At 39.2% G+C, this 16,233-nt stretch overlaps 1 protein-coding gene across 1 annotated transcript in view; it reads left to right on the top strand.

The window, feature by feature from the left end:
• Positions 1-16,233, top strand: part of SLC35F1 (solute carrier family 35 member F1) — a 226,757-nt gene that overhangs the window by 123,969 nt on the left and 86,555 nt on the right. The window contains exon 2 of the mRNA XM_039731612.1: positions 5,259-5,434. Coding sequence (XP_039587546.1) covers positions 5,259-5,434 — 176 coding nt within the window. The remainder of the gene's footprint in view (positions 1-5,258; positions 5,435-16,233) is intronic.

The raw sequence follows: 16,233 nt of genomic DNA, 5'->3' as shown, positions 1-16,233 counted from the left end.
GCCTGCGGCATGCTGAAGGATTAACATGCCTCATGCTAGAGATTAAAAGTAGTGGTAGCCTCTGTTCTTTACCATCTGAGATACTCTAAAACTGGTGCAGTAGAGACTTACCAGTGGAAAGACACCAAATAAAGTGCAAAAGAGAGGAGGGAAAGCAGTTAAATTAAACTGACATGGAGAGAGCTTTAAAATGGGATTTAGTGTCAATTAAATAGGCCTGGATGTTTAAATCACTTGGCCACCCTCTGCATGTCACTGATTCTCCAGCACACAGCAGCTGTGATTGTGTGGCTCTTTCTCAATGTTGCACTGCCTTGATTTTGTTTGTGAAGAGTGTTTCTGTGTTCTGGAGAGGAGATGGGAATGAACTAGTATTCAGAGCTAAATATTTTAACTTCATGAAAAAATAATTACAGGATAACCTGCAGAAAGCTGTTTAGTTCACTTTATTACACCAGTGTGTGTATAAGCAAGGAACCAAGCACTAGCTCCAGAGCTCTTTGATATGAGAATGTCTGCCTTCAGAAGTTTGGCTTTGTCATGGCTGATAAAGGAGGTACTCAAGTGACAGAAATTTCCATAAGCCTGGAGGAACAAGTAAAAAGGATGCACAGCAGCTACCAGCCCAGACATTTAAACAGAACTACATGGCTCCCAACATCAAGATGAGGCTTTGTCTTTTGCTTCCACTTCTAAAGAGACAATAATAAAGTATTTTTAAAATTCTGTTAGTATGCTGTGAAAAACTTACTTAGCAACATGACACCTGGAGATTTAGGAGTAATTCTGACCTACTTCTCACTTCAAAGTACCAGTCTGATCCTAGGTTAATGGTTGGACTAAATGACCTTTTCCAGCCTAAATGATTCAATGATTCTATGCATTTATGAGATCAAACCTTAACTACAAGCTGAAGATCTTTCCCTGTTTTAACTTGGTTTGAGAAAGTACTGTTGGTGTTACTGAGGGAAAATGGGATTTTTGAAGAATTGCTGTTTTTATTTAAATAGAGTACAAGTAGAGAAATAGAATAGCATTCAGCTAAAGAGAAATTGGATCCTGAAAAGCAGAAACCGTCACTTTTATAAAGCTTTTTGTAGCAAGACTCTCTTTTTGGTGTACTGTTTGAAGGCCATCAAACTACACAGCCTTTCTTCAAGATATGAATGAATGTTGCTTCTTCAGTGAATGACTGTGCTACTGAAGCCAGCACGATAGACCAAAGGCTTAGGGAAGAAATCATCCTTTGTGCCAGTCTCTGAGTGGTGGAGCATATGAAAAGCAACACAGAAAGTGTTGCAGATAAGAGACATGTTGCATATTTCAACAGTATTATGATTTTTGGGGAAGATACTTATGAGTGCCAGAGATGACAGCACTGAGTTAGTGTCTTTTTACTTTGTCTAAAGGAAATAGTAGGTTTTCCACAGCCATTGAAAATCTTCTTTTCAGTGTTTGCTTGCTGTTTCTTCTTAAAAAAGAATGGGTATTTTATTATTCAGGTATTAAAGGCTCAGGAGTTATGACTCTTGTATTATTAGATCATTGTTTGCAGGAAAGAAAAAAAAATACAGTTAATGTTAGCAGCATTTTTTGTAAAATTCAGGTAACTAGCATTGGTTATTAAGATTATGAAAAATTGTATTTTTCTGTATTGCCGCTGACATTGTCACCAATTTAAACAAGTAATTTAAGATTTGTTTCCACTTTTCTGTTTGGGGAAAGATGAGTTGTTCTCTTCCATTCAGCCAAGGCAAAAATGAGCATTTTATTGATCTTGTGATTTGCTTTCTCTTACTTTTCATTTCATTACTGTTTTCCATGATAATGGTGTGTCAGAGCGTACAGTGGTGAGAGAAGGGGAGGACACAAAATCTTCTGTGCCACTGCTTGTCATTCATGTCTGTAATGGGCATATTACTAGGTATGGCAGGAGAGTTTAATGTGGGCATGAACAGTTAAATTTTGTAAAACAGATCACCTTTGCTTCAAGTCTGAACATTTAATGGGCACTTGAATTAGTTCTGCTTAAACATCTAACATGCTACTCTTTGCACTGATGAAATAGAATAAAAGATTTGTATTTCTGTGTCATCCATCAACTGTGAAATGTTTAACTAAGTCCTGACTGGAAGAGAAGCACAACAGCTTGATTTTCAGAATGAGTTTTCTTACATAATTAGAAATACCAAATGTGTGCCAAAATCAGAGACGAGCAGTATGTGTGTACTCAGTATCATTTATGTAGTCAGTATTTTGAAAGACAGTGATATTGATGGTACGACTTGGACTCCCACAAAGTAGTTTTCTGCAGGTTTGGTTTTTTTTTTTTCTAAAAGACAATTTTTATTCAAAAGTGCTTTCGAATTACAGAGATTATACAGATTCAACCTTTACTTACAGACTTGGAGGTGTTTAGGTTCACAGCCTTGATTTTTTTTGTCCATAAACTGAACTCCAATTACTCTTTGTGTTCCTTGATGACTGCAATAATACAATAGCAAGTGGATATTTTAAAACTGACAGAAGACATAGAAAGATATTGTCAATGACTTTTCAGGAATAAGACCATAAAATTTGAATTACCTTCTTTTTTATAAGTTTATGAAATGTAAAATACTGAAGCTGAGGACAGGCTGTATGTGTGTGTGCGCTATAGACATTGACTCTTTAGGAAAACTGCCACTTGTAGATGTGGTTGAATGACTTGGCAAAGAATCAACTATAAAAAAATATGGTTGTTGTATAAATGGCAAAATAGCAATGAGAGAATCAAAACATACACCAGAGAGGGCTACAGCTATCAAACGCAGCTTTGAAATTTACCTGGTGTTTTTTCAGGTTTTGTTGGTTGGATTTTTAATGAAAATGTCAGTACAGACTGGTTAGACCTGGTGACACACCTGAATATAAAGAGCTGAGCTAAAAAATATGCCATTTGAAAGACCTTATCAAACTTGCCACCAGTCTGAAAAAATGTGATGATTCGTGTGGTTCCCACAGCTAATAGCCCTAGGGAGCAGGAAATACGTTATTGTGAGAATCCTTTCCTGAGAGAGGGTGTGTTTAGCTTTATGTAAATCTAAGCAGGATCCAAGATGCTTCTCTTCAGAGCAGGTGCAGTCCCCCAGTGAATGTAATACAACTTTCACTCACAGGCATAGCCAGATACAGGGACACACCTGCATCTTATGTAAAGCTGGCAACCGATTTGCAAACATCTAATTTACTAATGAAATAAAACTATAGAAATGGCAGTAGGCAAGAGGACAACCCTGCGTGAAACTTAATTACAGAAGGATGGAGGAAACAATATCCAGCTAAATGAAGAACTGTAAACAAGGGTACAAGATTAATATGTGGATTTAAATTGCAGTCACTATTCAAATTTCCTATTCCATGTCAACCGCAGAGCAGGTAACAGCAGGAACTGAGGATCAGTAGTGTAGGCAGCATCTGCATCGTGGTTTTGGATGTCACCTCTACTGAGCGTATTTTTTTCCCTTGGTTGTGTTTTAAAGTAGAGTGAGTAATGTGAGAGCAGAGGTAGCAGTAGTAGAGTCTTACTTGCTACTTCTCCAGCAGTCTCCCATCAAAACACAGGGTTTAGCACAATAAAATTTGTTCTTTACTCTGTGTGTCAGACTGTTTGTCAGCGAGGTATGTTAGCTGAATAGGACTACCCAGCCTCCTGTGCTTTCCAGTGTCTCTCTGGTTAAATCATGCCATGACTGACACCACGACACATTAGTGGGAGGATTGTTTATGAGAAAAAGGGAAACGAGTTTGACACTTGAGTTTACCAAGTTGTGGGAGCACAGATGCTCATCACTGCCAAACAGGCAGAGCCGAGGTCAGGGAAATCTGTCAGGGAAAGCAAAGCAGCCTTGAAGCAATATTTTTTTTTAACTGTCTGGCAGAGAACACACATGAAATAGTGTTATAGCTGAGCAGGGTGCTGCCCTCCTTCCTCTACTCCCTTAGGATTGCCTAGTTCCCTTTCCTCATGCCAGGCTCAAATGAGACATTGCAGAGCATGCCCCTCTCCTTCATGTCTTCCCCAGGGAGTTCAGCCCCTCTTTTCTGGGGGCTGGTGACAGCAACAGTAGCTGTAGGCAGGGCTCAGACTAGATGTCCCCTTTGCATGCCCTTTTGCTCTCCCTGACATTGTTTTTGCTTGCTTCTCTACCAGAGCAGCACTTCTCTGTATTTCATTCTTCTGCATGGGAAGCTGTAGCTGTAGAGCAAGCCTGGTCAGCATGAGAGTATTGACACAGGGGGGACCTGGGAAAGCTCTTAAGGGTAATTAAAAAAAATACAGATATTCCTGTGTTGTGGGCATAGGATATCCTGTGACAAAATTTGGAAAAGGAGGATTGTTTGGACTCAGTTGGGCTGCGTGATTAGATAATAAATTCTACAAGAAGCGTAAAAGAGATAGAGGTATTTGGAACAGAAAATTCTTTCAGTTGTAGCAGTTTCTGCAGTAAAGAGAAGATTATAGGAAGACAGAGAACATGCACAAAAGAAGAAACTATTTGAGACCTGTGGGGAAAGAGAATGGGTTGTAATAGGAGAATGCAGAAGATACTGGAGATTAAAAATAAGAAAAACAGATTAAAGCAAAAAGCCTAACCAGAAAGTATATATCTTAACAACCAGAAGGAGACAGGAAGGGGAAAATTAGAATCTCCTGTTCCCATCAAGCAGAAGAAAAAGTAAGCAGTCGGAAAGATGAAACAAAATATAAATATATTTGCATAGTAGATGGAAGGAATAGTTTATATGATGAAATGTGTATTCATCTTGATGATGAAACATGATTCTTTATCTTCTTTTCCTCTTTGGCTGCTAAGTCCTGAAAGAGCTGTGTTTCCCACTGTGTCTGAATGGTAACCCTGGGTGTTTCTGTGAAGGAGGATGCTCAGAGGAAGCAGTACTGTGTTTTGGTTGATTTAAACTATCATTTATCCTTTGTGAAATGTGAAATGCAGAATTAAATGGTAGGGACGTGCCATCTGCTGTTGTTTAACATGTGAATAAAAGCTACTACATTGGCACAATGTTTAGGCTCATGATAAGAGCAGGAATAATGGAAATGTTATGTTGGCTATACCCAGCAGGTCCCCTCACTGACTGAAGCATCATGTTTGTTTTGTGTCCCAGAAATGCTGAACATGATTCCTGGAGGAGGATGAGCATTTCCTCCTCAGTGAGGAGGCTGAGTGTTTTATGTCTGTTATTCTCATTCCTTTCAGGGATCTCTTGCTGTCTGTGGCACTTGGCCAGGTACTCTCCCTCCTTATCTGTGGCATTGGTCTCACAAGCAAGTATCTGTCAGAAGACTTCCATGCCAACACACCTGTTTTTCAGAGCTTCCTCAATTATATCCTTCTGTTCTTGGTCTACACGACAACACTAGCCGTCAGACAAGGTGAGTGTCTCTCTGAAACTGTTTTATAGAAAGCAGTGGGATAAAGGCTTTTGCAGAGCAACAACTAGCAATATGACTTAGACACATATCCCACCAACATTTGTTCCATATTTACATTACCTAGAAATACGTATTGGATGAACTGAAAAAAACACCAACAGATCTTCATTAGCAAGGAACGAATCATTAGATCTCAAGGACTGGGGTGCTACCTATAAGTTAAAATAAACATCAGTGCTTTTGAATTCTTATTGCTCTTGCCTTGCTGGGAAATACTAGCATGCTTTACATCTTACGTAGACTAAGGAGAACTCAGATGCAAGCAAAGAGGAGCTTGCTAGTTCTAGATGCTGATCATGGCAATTGAGTAGTTCACTTACTAGACAGAAAGAAATAGCAGCCAACTTTTAGCTATTGGGAAGTAGGAGATGAAGGGGTGCTCTTCGGGGTGCTGTCTCTCTGGGGGAGGTTTGGGCAGAGCAGCTCCATGGCCCTATCACTGCTTTGCCATGGGGCCTGTGTAACCAATCTGACCTCCAAAATGAGAAATGCATTACAGTATGCTTTGGTACTGTTTATCTAATGATGCTCTCTTTGACAGTCTGTATATATTGTGGAGGGTTGTGCCTTTCCTGCACATCCCTTCCCTTCTTTGAGATTCGTTTCTAGATGAGGTGTGGGAAGTCATTTAAGTACATTTCTCAGCCACTCGTCTTTTTTTGTAACAATTTTATTAGTTCACCTTCACAGAACATGTAGATTAGAAGCTAAATAAAAGAGAAAAAATACCATGTGTTCTCCTGACATAAGGAGGGTAGGGCTCTGTGGAGGATTACAACTACAAAATATATTAGGCTGTGGTACATTTATCAGCATACTGAAAAGCTCATGTTTTTCTTACAGGAACAATGATTTTTGATTCATTCTTTGATCTTTTAATGTTTTGGGAACAACACTGAAGCTTAAGTTCTTCACTCATAGTACAATCTTGTAAAACAATGCTAAAAGAGTTCCAAAGCAGCAAGGACTTCATTTCTATGCAAAAAATGAACAGTCAAAAAAATACCTCTGTACTCCAGCACAAAGCACTTAAGCATATTACAACATAAGTTTTATAAACATTGGTCCCCACTGGCATTTTGCAGAGGTGATAAAAGCCAATGTGCAAAGGAAATGTTGACTCTTATATAAGGAGAGATTGCTCAGGCACTGTTTCCCTGTCTTGGTATTTCAGTTTGTGTAGGGGGAAATATCACCACATACTTTGCTCTGCCAAAGATTTAAAATGTGTTATTAGTAGTAGCTTTCTGGAGAACTGCGTTTAAAAATAATTATTCTGAGTGCAGGATTGCCTGGATGTTCACAAGTTGTGTCCCAGAAATGTCCTTCTCTGGACTGATTTAGATACTGTGGAAGGCAAGTCCCTATAGGGACTCTTTAATAGATTTTACTTTTTTGAAAATGCTTGTGAGAGGGGTATGTCCCTATAGATACTGCATTCTGCTGTGCATTACAGAGGCTAATTTGGAATAATGTTTGATGCCTGGTGTATATTGACATCTAAAAAATTCTATCAAGCACTCTGCTTTACTTATATATACATATGTATTTAAAAGGTACTTTATAAATAATTTTCAGACTGTTTAAAAATATAGTGGTGAACTAAAGGGAGTTTGTGAGAAATACCTGTTGTGCCAATATGATAGATTTGGGAACTAAGTGATAAAGTGTTAGGAATATGTGGAAAATGTTTTTTGGACAAGTGAAGAGGGCTGGGGAAGGTATTTGAAAAAGCCTGTGGTCGATTACAGACCATACAAACAACTAGAGCACATGCAAAGGGTACCAATGGAACTGTCTGGAAAAAGAGCTGTCAAAAAACCCCTAAAAATATGGTTTCATCAAAAAAAATTCCACAATAGAATTTGCTACAGAAGCTATGAAAGCAGTGATCCGAGCATTCAGCATAACTTTCCTACTGGATGGTACAGCACTACAAAACTTATTTATTTACTCGGCATTTAATGTTGCCAGCTGACTGAGCCTGACATTATCTTTTTGCTTGTGTATTTATTCAAATCCATTATCTGTGTTTGTTCCATTGAGGCAGTTTTTTCTAGCAGCTCTAATCATGTGGTTTCATTAACAGATGGAAATCACATAATAATATTAATGATGATTCTGTTCTGAGTGCTGACATCATCAAAAAACTTTTTTTCAACTCTCTATGAAAAACTGAAAATTTTTAAAATAATTTTCTTTCTCCTTCAGAAATCATCATAAATTGATTTGCAGTAAAAAATAATTGCATCTCTTTTGTCTTTTTCTTTCATTGCTTTATTAATCCTTGGGATTTTTGCAGAAATGTACTGTTTAAGGAGGTCTCACTTGAGATAGCCAAAAAAACCCTGAATTCACTCTAGAACTGAAAGCTGCAATTTCCTCAGGACATAAAGAGTTCCTCTTTCTTTAGAGACTTCTTCCAAATTTTGATTTACTCTGGATGCCCTGTGACTTAGCCGTCCCTCACTGTTCTTATATATTCCCTGAGTGATAATGAAAAGGTAGAATTTGCACTGGTGTCTGAAAATCATCATTAGCAGATGATTAAAGCTCCTGAGCTTTTCTGACTAAAGTCTTCTGCAGTGAGTGCTCAGCTTCCAGCAACTAAAGTTAGCCCAGGATCAGCAGCGTCCACTACATTTTTATATTGAGTTGAGATTGTTTTCCAAAATAATTTTACCACAGCACTCGCTCTAATGGGTACATAGATTAGGATTGTCACCTTGCAATGAATCAGCATATCTTCAGATAGTGGAGAGGCACAGTCCTGCAGGTGTCAGAATCTCTGAATTTTTAAAACTTCATTTCCATGTTAAAAAAAAACAAAACAAAAAACCCAACAAAACAAAATCCAAAAAACAAAACTAAATCCCCAAAAAAGAAAAGTTTCAAGGAGTAAAAGTAGACTAAATAGTTTTAAGCAGTGAAGTCCGTGTAAGTAAAAGGCTTTTCGTTGTCATTGCAACTTTGTTCTCATGACCAAAAATAAAAAGTGATAAAAGCATTGAAGGAGATCAGTTCTTGTGAGATTTTCACATGGGCCTTAAAACATGGATACCACTTAGGCACAGATCATGAAAAAGTGGAAGAATTTGTCTAAACTTGGATTTTTGTGATGGAAAATAAATCTGCCAAACATTTAACAGGTAACGAGGTCATCCTCAGTTCCTTCTCTTGAGGTAGCTTCCTTTCACGCCTGTTGTTTTCACAGCCAAAACTTGTGTTTGTCCATGGTAACACCTCTGAGAAGGTTTTAACACATATTATCTCACCTCAGTCTCCTCATTAGCAGAGGGCTCTGCTTAACAAAAACATAGGGATACTTGCCTGTATCCTCTGGGTCCTATGTCATTATTAGTGGAGGAAAAGAAAAACCTTGGCTATCAGTGAGAAAAGCCTCAAATGGGTGAAATGGAGCTATGAAAGATAGAGCTGGTGGAGATTAGTTTTAACACCTTAAAAAGCAATAAGTGGGAAATTGTCCATAGTGGACCAGAAGGTGTTAATTGCTAACAGCCAACATGGGAGCAAGCATCAGCAGCTTGCCACCAAAAATAAATTACTTCTAAAAGCCACGTCACATATGTTACAAATGAAAACAACACATCTACTAGGCATCATTAAAAACAGAAAAAAACCCGAAACTGTTATTTTTTTGTTATTCTGGAAAACAAGAAAAGAGGGAGCAATGGAAGTGTCTTCTGAACAGACGGGAGCCATAAATCCTTGAGGGCCAGATTCTGTGTGAGTAGGGCTCCTCATTGCAAGCTGTTCCTTGCATTTTAGTGCAACAAGTTACTGAGTATTTTCAGCTCACCAGTACTAAGGGATGGTAAAAATTTGCTAGTTCAGAAACATTTTTATGAATCTCTGTATGTCTGGATGAATTCTGCTTCTAAGCCAAGTGATGAGGTTATATCATGTGTCAATAGAAATAGAGTTTTCCCTACAGTAACTGTAATGTCTTAGATTTGACATATAATTAAAGGTGATCTGTGCCCCTGACTAAGCCAGTGAGTCCTGTGAGAGTGGTAAGATTGCAGACCTCTTAGTGGCATATAATTTTTTTAAGCATTTCTATCTCAGGTGGTTTATGCCGTTAGTAATACCATATACTCAGCCATATGTAATTTCCTGATATGTCTGCTATCCAAGTATGTATTTCCATTTAGATAATGGCACCCCTCCCCAGCATCTCTCCTACTTCACCAAAGTTGACCAAAACCGGCTAATTCAAGGAAGATAGAGCACCATAAAAAAGTTGCTTTTTTTCGCTTCAGTGCTTGTGAGCTATTTGTTGAATGATAGAAAGGGTAAAAGTCTCTTTTTACTTAATTCCATTCCACTGGTAAAGATATATTAATATAAAGCTAGTATTATGCACTTAACTTAGGTAGACTTAACAGAATTTCTTTTAAACCAACACCTATTTTTGTCGATTGCCAGGAAGAACAATCTTGTTTGTCTGGGAAACAAACAAAGTATATTGTTTAAGCTGATCAAACTATATTAGATGTCATGTACTTTGGACAATATATGTTGTACCATTGAAATGAAATGTCTTCTGGAAAGACATTGATCCTGTCAGAATTTCCTCTTCACTGAGGATGACAGGGAGTGATTTTGATTAGAAAAGATTCATTTCATCACTGTTCAGTTTCCTAAGCATGCTCATGCTACTGCTGTAAAACAAAGAGCTTGGTATCCCTCCAGTCAAATAAAATGTTCAAAGCTGCAGCCAAGTAGCTTTATTGCTCTATCTACCTGTGATAGAAGGGGTCCTTGGATTCTCAAGGCAACAACTCAGCCCACACTCTGGCCTGCAAACATGTGGCAGACATTGCAAGAAGATGTGACATTGCCCTTGAAGCACAGGGAAGGGCAAGTCCAGCTGGCCCATCTCTTCCATTTGACAAAGGTATGTAAGGACAGGACAGTGGGAAATGGCTTTAAACTGAAAATAGGTTGAGATGCCCCATCCCTGGAAGTGTTCCAGGCTAGGTTGGATGGGGATCTGAGCGACCTGGTCTGATGGAAGGTGTCCTTGCTCATGGCAGGGGTGTTGGAATTGGATGGTCTTTAAGGTCTTTTCCAACCTAAACCATTCTCTGTTTCTCACAGCCCTCCCAGTGCAAGGGGCCACGATCATTCTGGGTTGTAAAAATGAAACGCAGCAGCAAATGTGGCTTGGAACCAGTGAAAAATAATGACCTTCAGGTCTTTGGTATTCTTATAGCAGCGCTGCAGAATCTCCCTGCTGTGTTGAACATTGCTGTCTGCAATGTACTTTCTCCTAATTACTCTGGGCTTCTAATTAGGGTGCCAAACTGTGTGGGATATGTTTATTATGAAAATGGTCAGCCAAATAGTCTCTTTGTTTGGGATCTGAAGAGCCCTTTTCATATTCAGAGGGAATTCTGTACTTTAGGAGAAATGAAACTAGAATGCTCCTATTTACAGACACTTCAAATTGCAGAGATCTTTTTTTGTAATGTGCAATTTTCAGTTTTGGATAGCATGCTCAGAGGAGCAAGGATTATGATACGTTATATATTTGGGATTTGCCTATCATATCATGGACACCACAGCAAGCTAGCTGGAAAAAAACCAGTGTGACTAGAGCCAGATTTCTGTTCAGTTGTATTTACATAATAATTGTGTTTGAATTTTCATTCTACTTCCAATTGAGTTTTTAAAATTTCCTGCTATAAAATGTTGACTGCTGCTGCTGAATGAGCCTTCATTATTTTACTCAGTAGGTGATAACAGTTCAGTGAGGTGTCAAACTTTTCAGGTATGTAAAGTTTTCATACAGAACCTTGGGATTTTTTTCTTTATGATAGTTGCTTTAAACATAGAATTTTCCTTCCCAGTGCAGTGAAGTCGTCTTGCATTCTTAGCCATAATACTAAAACAGATGCAATTTCAGCACAGTATGACTATTCCACATGGCTGGAAAGACAGGGTTAAAAAAAAAAAAGAAAAAATAAAGATAGGCCATGTTGGGGATACAAAGAGAGTGTTAAAACCAACAGACTTGACCTCTGTCTTTTGTTCTGATTTGTTTGGCTATTCCTAGCAGAGATGTTGGATGGTATTTTTCAATCCTCGGGGGTTTTTTTTCACTTTCAGCTGTTCTTGTTACACTGACCAGCAAACAAATGCTTTCTGCTTTGGCTCTGCTGCTCCTTTCCACCCACACAAAGGACCAAGCATCTCAGAGCTTAGTCAATTCTCATTTCCATCATGTGTGCTTTGCTTTGCCAGCTGTTTAACAAGGTACAAATAAACACTTACAGAGAGGAATCCTGACCCCAAAGATAGGGCAAATAAAATGGCAGGTAAAAGCTCAAAAAGCCCCTCAGCTTTTTCTTTCTAGAGTTATTTCTCTCAATAAGGTGCTCCTGATTGTTAGGTAAGGCACCTCCAAACCCACAGCATGCATCATGTGTTACAAAATATCTTTCCTTTTTTAAATCCAAGCCAAAGTAGCGCATTACATTCTCCTGCATGATATCATTGGAATAAATCATCCCATAGCACATACAAGCTGAAAATTGGAAAGCACTGTTCCTCTAGGAAGGGGGTGGCAGCAGTTAAGCGTGAGCATGGTATATCCTGGTTTAATGATGCTATCACTAATACAATCATGATAACCCCAAAGCAATAAAGGCCTGGCCTAATCAAGCATCCATGCTGCAGTATTCTCTGTAGTAGTATCCCTGGATCCCTGAATCAGCTCGTGCAACCCTGAAAGACCTCTTGTTACTAGGTTTCCTTCAAAATAGCTTTGGTGTTCAAGGAAGTATCCTTTGTGCCATCAGAGGCAAAAGCTGCGAGAGGGCGTTGTGTGAAAGGAGAGGAAGACCTCATTTTTCCTGTGTCTCATGATGCAGACAAGAGCACAGGTTAAAAAAGGGATTTCTCTAGCCATTCTCTTGACCTAAATGAGGGAATGGGAGGTCTTGTGCATACAGAGAATGAATTTGTTCTAAAGTTGCACTAGGGGTACTTCTACTTGTAAAAAAGTCCTAGAAGATTCAAATCAGGCAGTTCAGACCACTCTCACTTTGGGAAGCTCAGACCTGGTCATCTTTCTGGCTATCAAGTTTATGCCCTCAGCCAGTGCCTTCCAGACACAGCATTCAGATTTGCACCATGGTTCAAAGACTGGTGCATATTTTATGAGAGCAAACCTTACAGGCACTGAGTGCAGCGAGCGTGAAAGGGATGCTGAGCTTGAGGCTGGCCGAAGTCCTGGATGATGAACCATGTTTGCATCAAGATGCTGCATCATTGCTGTGAGGCAATGTCTATGCTGAGTATACTACTTGAGAAAAAGGCAGTTTTACCCTGGAGGTAAATGTACATTCATTTTAGGAGCATTTAGCCAGCTGTGGCCATTTCATGCCACTAAGTCCATAAATAGAAACCACAGATGCAATAAAATGGGGAACATTGCAGTTACTCAGCTCACAGCTGCAAAATCACAGGTAGCTAGTGGAATTTAGCAGAATCAAAAAATCATCACAATGTGGCATTTCTTGCTGTCATGCTTTTCTTAGTGATGCCAGCACCTAAGTCTGAGAGGCAAATCTGCAACATATATTTGCAAGCATTTATGTTTGGATAAGGATTTAGATTTTGTTGCTGAGCCTGGAAAGCTTCCTCCTTGCTTACTTTTTCAGGAGCCCTGCCAGTCCTTTGAAGACAGTGCCAATCTGAGCACAAGTCTGTGAGTTCCTGTTTGAGAAGATAAACCTCACCACTAGAAGGATGAGTGGGCAGGCTCGAGGAAGCTCTGAGGAAGTGCAGTTTGTACCTACCCCTCATGCATCTTGCTGCCTGATTTTTGTCTCCATCTCTGCAGATGCCATTGCATGTATTTTGTACCACAGGCTCAGATAGAGGCACAGATGTTGCAGGTGAAAGAATTGAGGCTTTTGAGCAGGTAGAAAGCAAGATATTGTATGGCACAGCCTTGGAAGTGCTGAGATACCATGGCCATGAGCACAGATTGAGCTTTGAAACTTACTCCATAGTATCAAGGTATTGCAGAGGGGTGAATGTTGTTCTCAGTAATTTTATTTGAGGGTGATGAAGCTCCCTATGTAGCACAGATTGCCTCACAGTATGTCAAATAATAAATTGTCTCAAAAGGATGTGAGCTGAATCACAAACACTTGATTTTTTGGTAGAATTAAGGGATAACTGTCCTTTGTAGAGGTAGTATATGGGTCTGGCTCTTGTTAATACATAAACATCTCAAGTACTGTTTGCAAAACCAACCATCCCTTCCCACTTCAATGAGGAAAGTTAATGGTTCTGATAAAATAGTGCACCCTTGGTCCTACAGCTGTAAGCAGAATGCAAGGGTTGTCTCTGCCACTTCATGCAGTATCAGTATTTCCCTGTGATTTATGGAATATTTAAACATTCATCAGGCCAAAAAGCTAGCCAGGGTAGCAGGATCCACATTCAGCACACGTAGCTCCACCATTCATGTGGGAGATCTGAAGTGTGGTTACAAGATGATAACTGTATTGCCTGAAGGAGATAAGTCCCGCTCTGCCAGAACGGTGCTTTGTATGTAATTAGTGTAAAAATTCCGAGGAATGGAGTTTATCCTTGCAATCGTCTTTCTCATTAAAAAGGAATCATAATGAAAGAACAAAGCAGCCCCTGCAGTGAATTGAATTGACTTCCTAAGTTTTCATTAAATCAAAGACTCAATAGCATCCCATTTTGCAGAGCCCAGTTGCAAACTGTACACAAGACTTGCAGCAAAGTCCCTGTGAAGACCAGATCCTTTCTCAAGGTTTGGAAGTACTAGCTTTTCTAAAATAAGGGCTATAAGACAGCGTGAATCAAGGGAATAAAAAGTTATGCCAGTAGGATAAAGCTGTATTCTCAGCTTATTCTTCTGCCTCACACTTAATACTTAGTCCTGACACAAACAGTGATTTTGTCTTCTTTAATGTCCCTTACTACCAAGATAATACATATGTTTATTTTTGCAACTAAATACCTTTTTGAGGCAAAAATGTACAAATGTCCTGTAAGTTTATCTACCACTTTGTAAGCATTTTTTTTCCATTGTCTTTGGCTGAGCTGTTAGCTATTGGCGTCTGGACACCTTGAATTCCTGTTACATTTCTTGGTGATAGTGCTATAATAATAATTGCAGCTTCATCTGAAAGAATGTTTATAAATGTAGCACTCAACATTCAAGTTGGCGTTGTGCTGTGTGCTCTCCCCTCTGCTCATGAGCTGCCAAGCACAGGTCACAGGATACCAAGTCACTTCTGGAAGGTGCTTGGGATGCAGGGACCTGGGGACTCACCTCTTAGTCACTTTGGCTGCAAAATTGCTTCACAAACCTTGAGGATGCTTTAGACCCAATTCACTACAGAACAGAGCAGCTCAAGGTCATTAGCAACCAACTCTGAACATCTCCCTGTTATTATCTTTCCTGATTTAACATTAAAGAGATAGAAAATGAGAAGGATAATATATGCTATCAGCCTCCTCCATTTCTTGCACACATTTCCCTGATGAGAGGAGGGAGCTTTGAGGTAAAGGTGGGAGTTCTGCTGACAGCAGCAGTGAGTGCTCCAAATACACAGGGGAGGGAGAGGCCATGTGCATGTCTCAAAGGAGCACTTACCCCTAGTTTTTAGTTATATCACAGTGACAATCAATTCACAGGGATATTTTTGTAACCGTTACAGAAATATAGCAAATACGGTTTCAAAGCAAAATCATGCATCTGTGCCTTTTCTGAGTCAAATATTAATGAAATTGCTTCTGTGCAGCTACTAGAATGTTTACACAATATCACTTGTCCATGCTGCTCTGATTATCTGAGTGTGATCTGATACTTGGCTTTGTTTTACCTAATTCTGAAGGAGGTTTTAATACCCCAGAGTAGAGGTGGACTGTCACTATTTTAATAAAATGGATCTGGAATGATTTGCATCATTGATGGCATAAGGGAGGGAGTGTCATGTTCATCAACATAGATTTTGATATATGCTGTTTGTTTTCACTGCTAGTCAGAATCTTTGGATTGAATGTGTTTTCAAGAGTCCTATTAAGATTTCAACAGCTTGGTGTAGAAAAAGAGCAGTTAGTGCCCTTATTTATTAAGCTGGCATGTAAAAGGTTTGTTTTCATTTAAAAGGACCTGAGGTGGTTGATATTGATAGAGTTTTTCCATGCACACACATCTAATTATATGCATGTGTACATACAAAAAACCTCAAAGTGTTGTATTCTTGGTAGAATTTACTTTTAGAATTATTTCTCAAGCTCCCAGAACTGCATGTTTTCCTGAGTGAGGCTTCATGCTCATTTGGGCAGTCATATGATAAGGAACAGGCCACAGCATGACTAGGAGCACTTCGTGTCCACTCACAGCTTTTATAGCCATTCAAAGAGACCAAATGGCACAAGGGGAACAGAAACTTGCCAATTGCCAAGCTTTCCATGGGCATGAAGTCACCAGTGAGCTCTTCCCAGCCATGGAAATGAATTCCAGAATGCATAGATGTTAGTGAAGGACCCGATGGAATCTTTTGCAATAGTATGCTGAAACTAAATTGGGTTAAATTTTGTCTTAAGACAAAACATGTTGTGTTAAGATTGTATTCCAAATCTGAAGAGTGCATCAAAAAAACTTGAAGGATTCCTGTGAACTTCTGATGTTCTCATGACTGAGTCAAACCTGATGCAGA

The sequence above is a fragment of the Passer montanus genome, unplaced genomic scaffold, assembly GCF_014805655.1.
Source record: "Passer montanus isolate IOZ18808 unplaced genomic scaffold, ASM1480565v1 scaffold79, whole genome shotgun sequence".
Taxonomy (NCBI): Eukaryota; Metazoa; Chordata; class Aves; order Passeriformes; family Passeridae; genus Passer; species Passer montanus.
The sequence above is the reverse complement of the archived record's forward strand: the minus strand, read 5'-3'. Positions and strand labels throughout refer to the sequence as shown.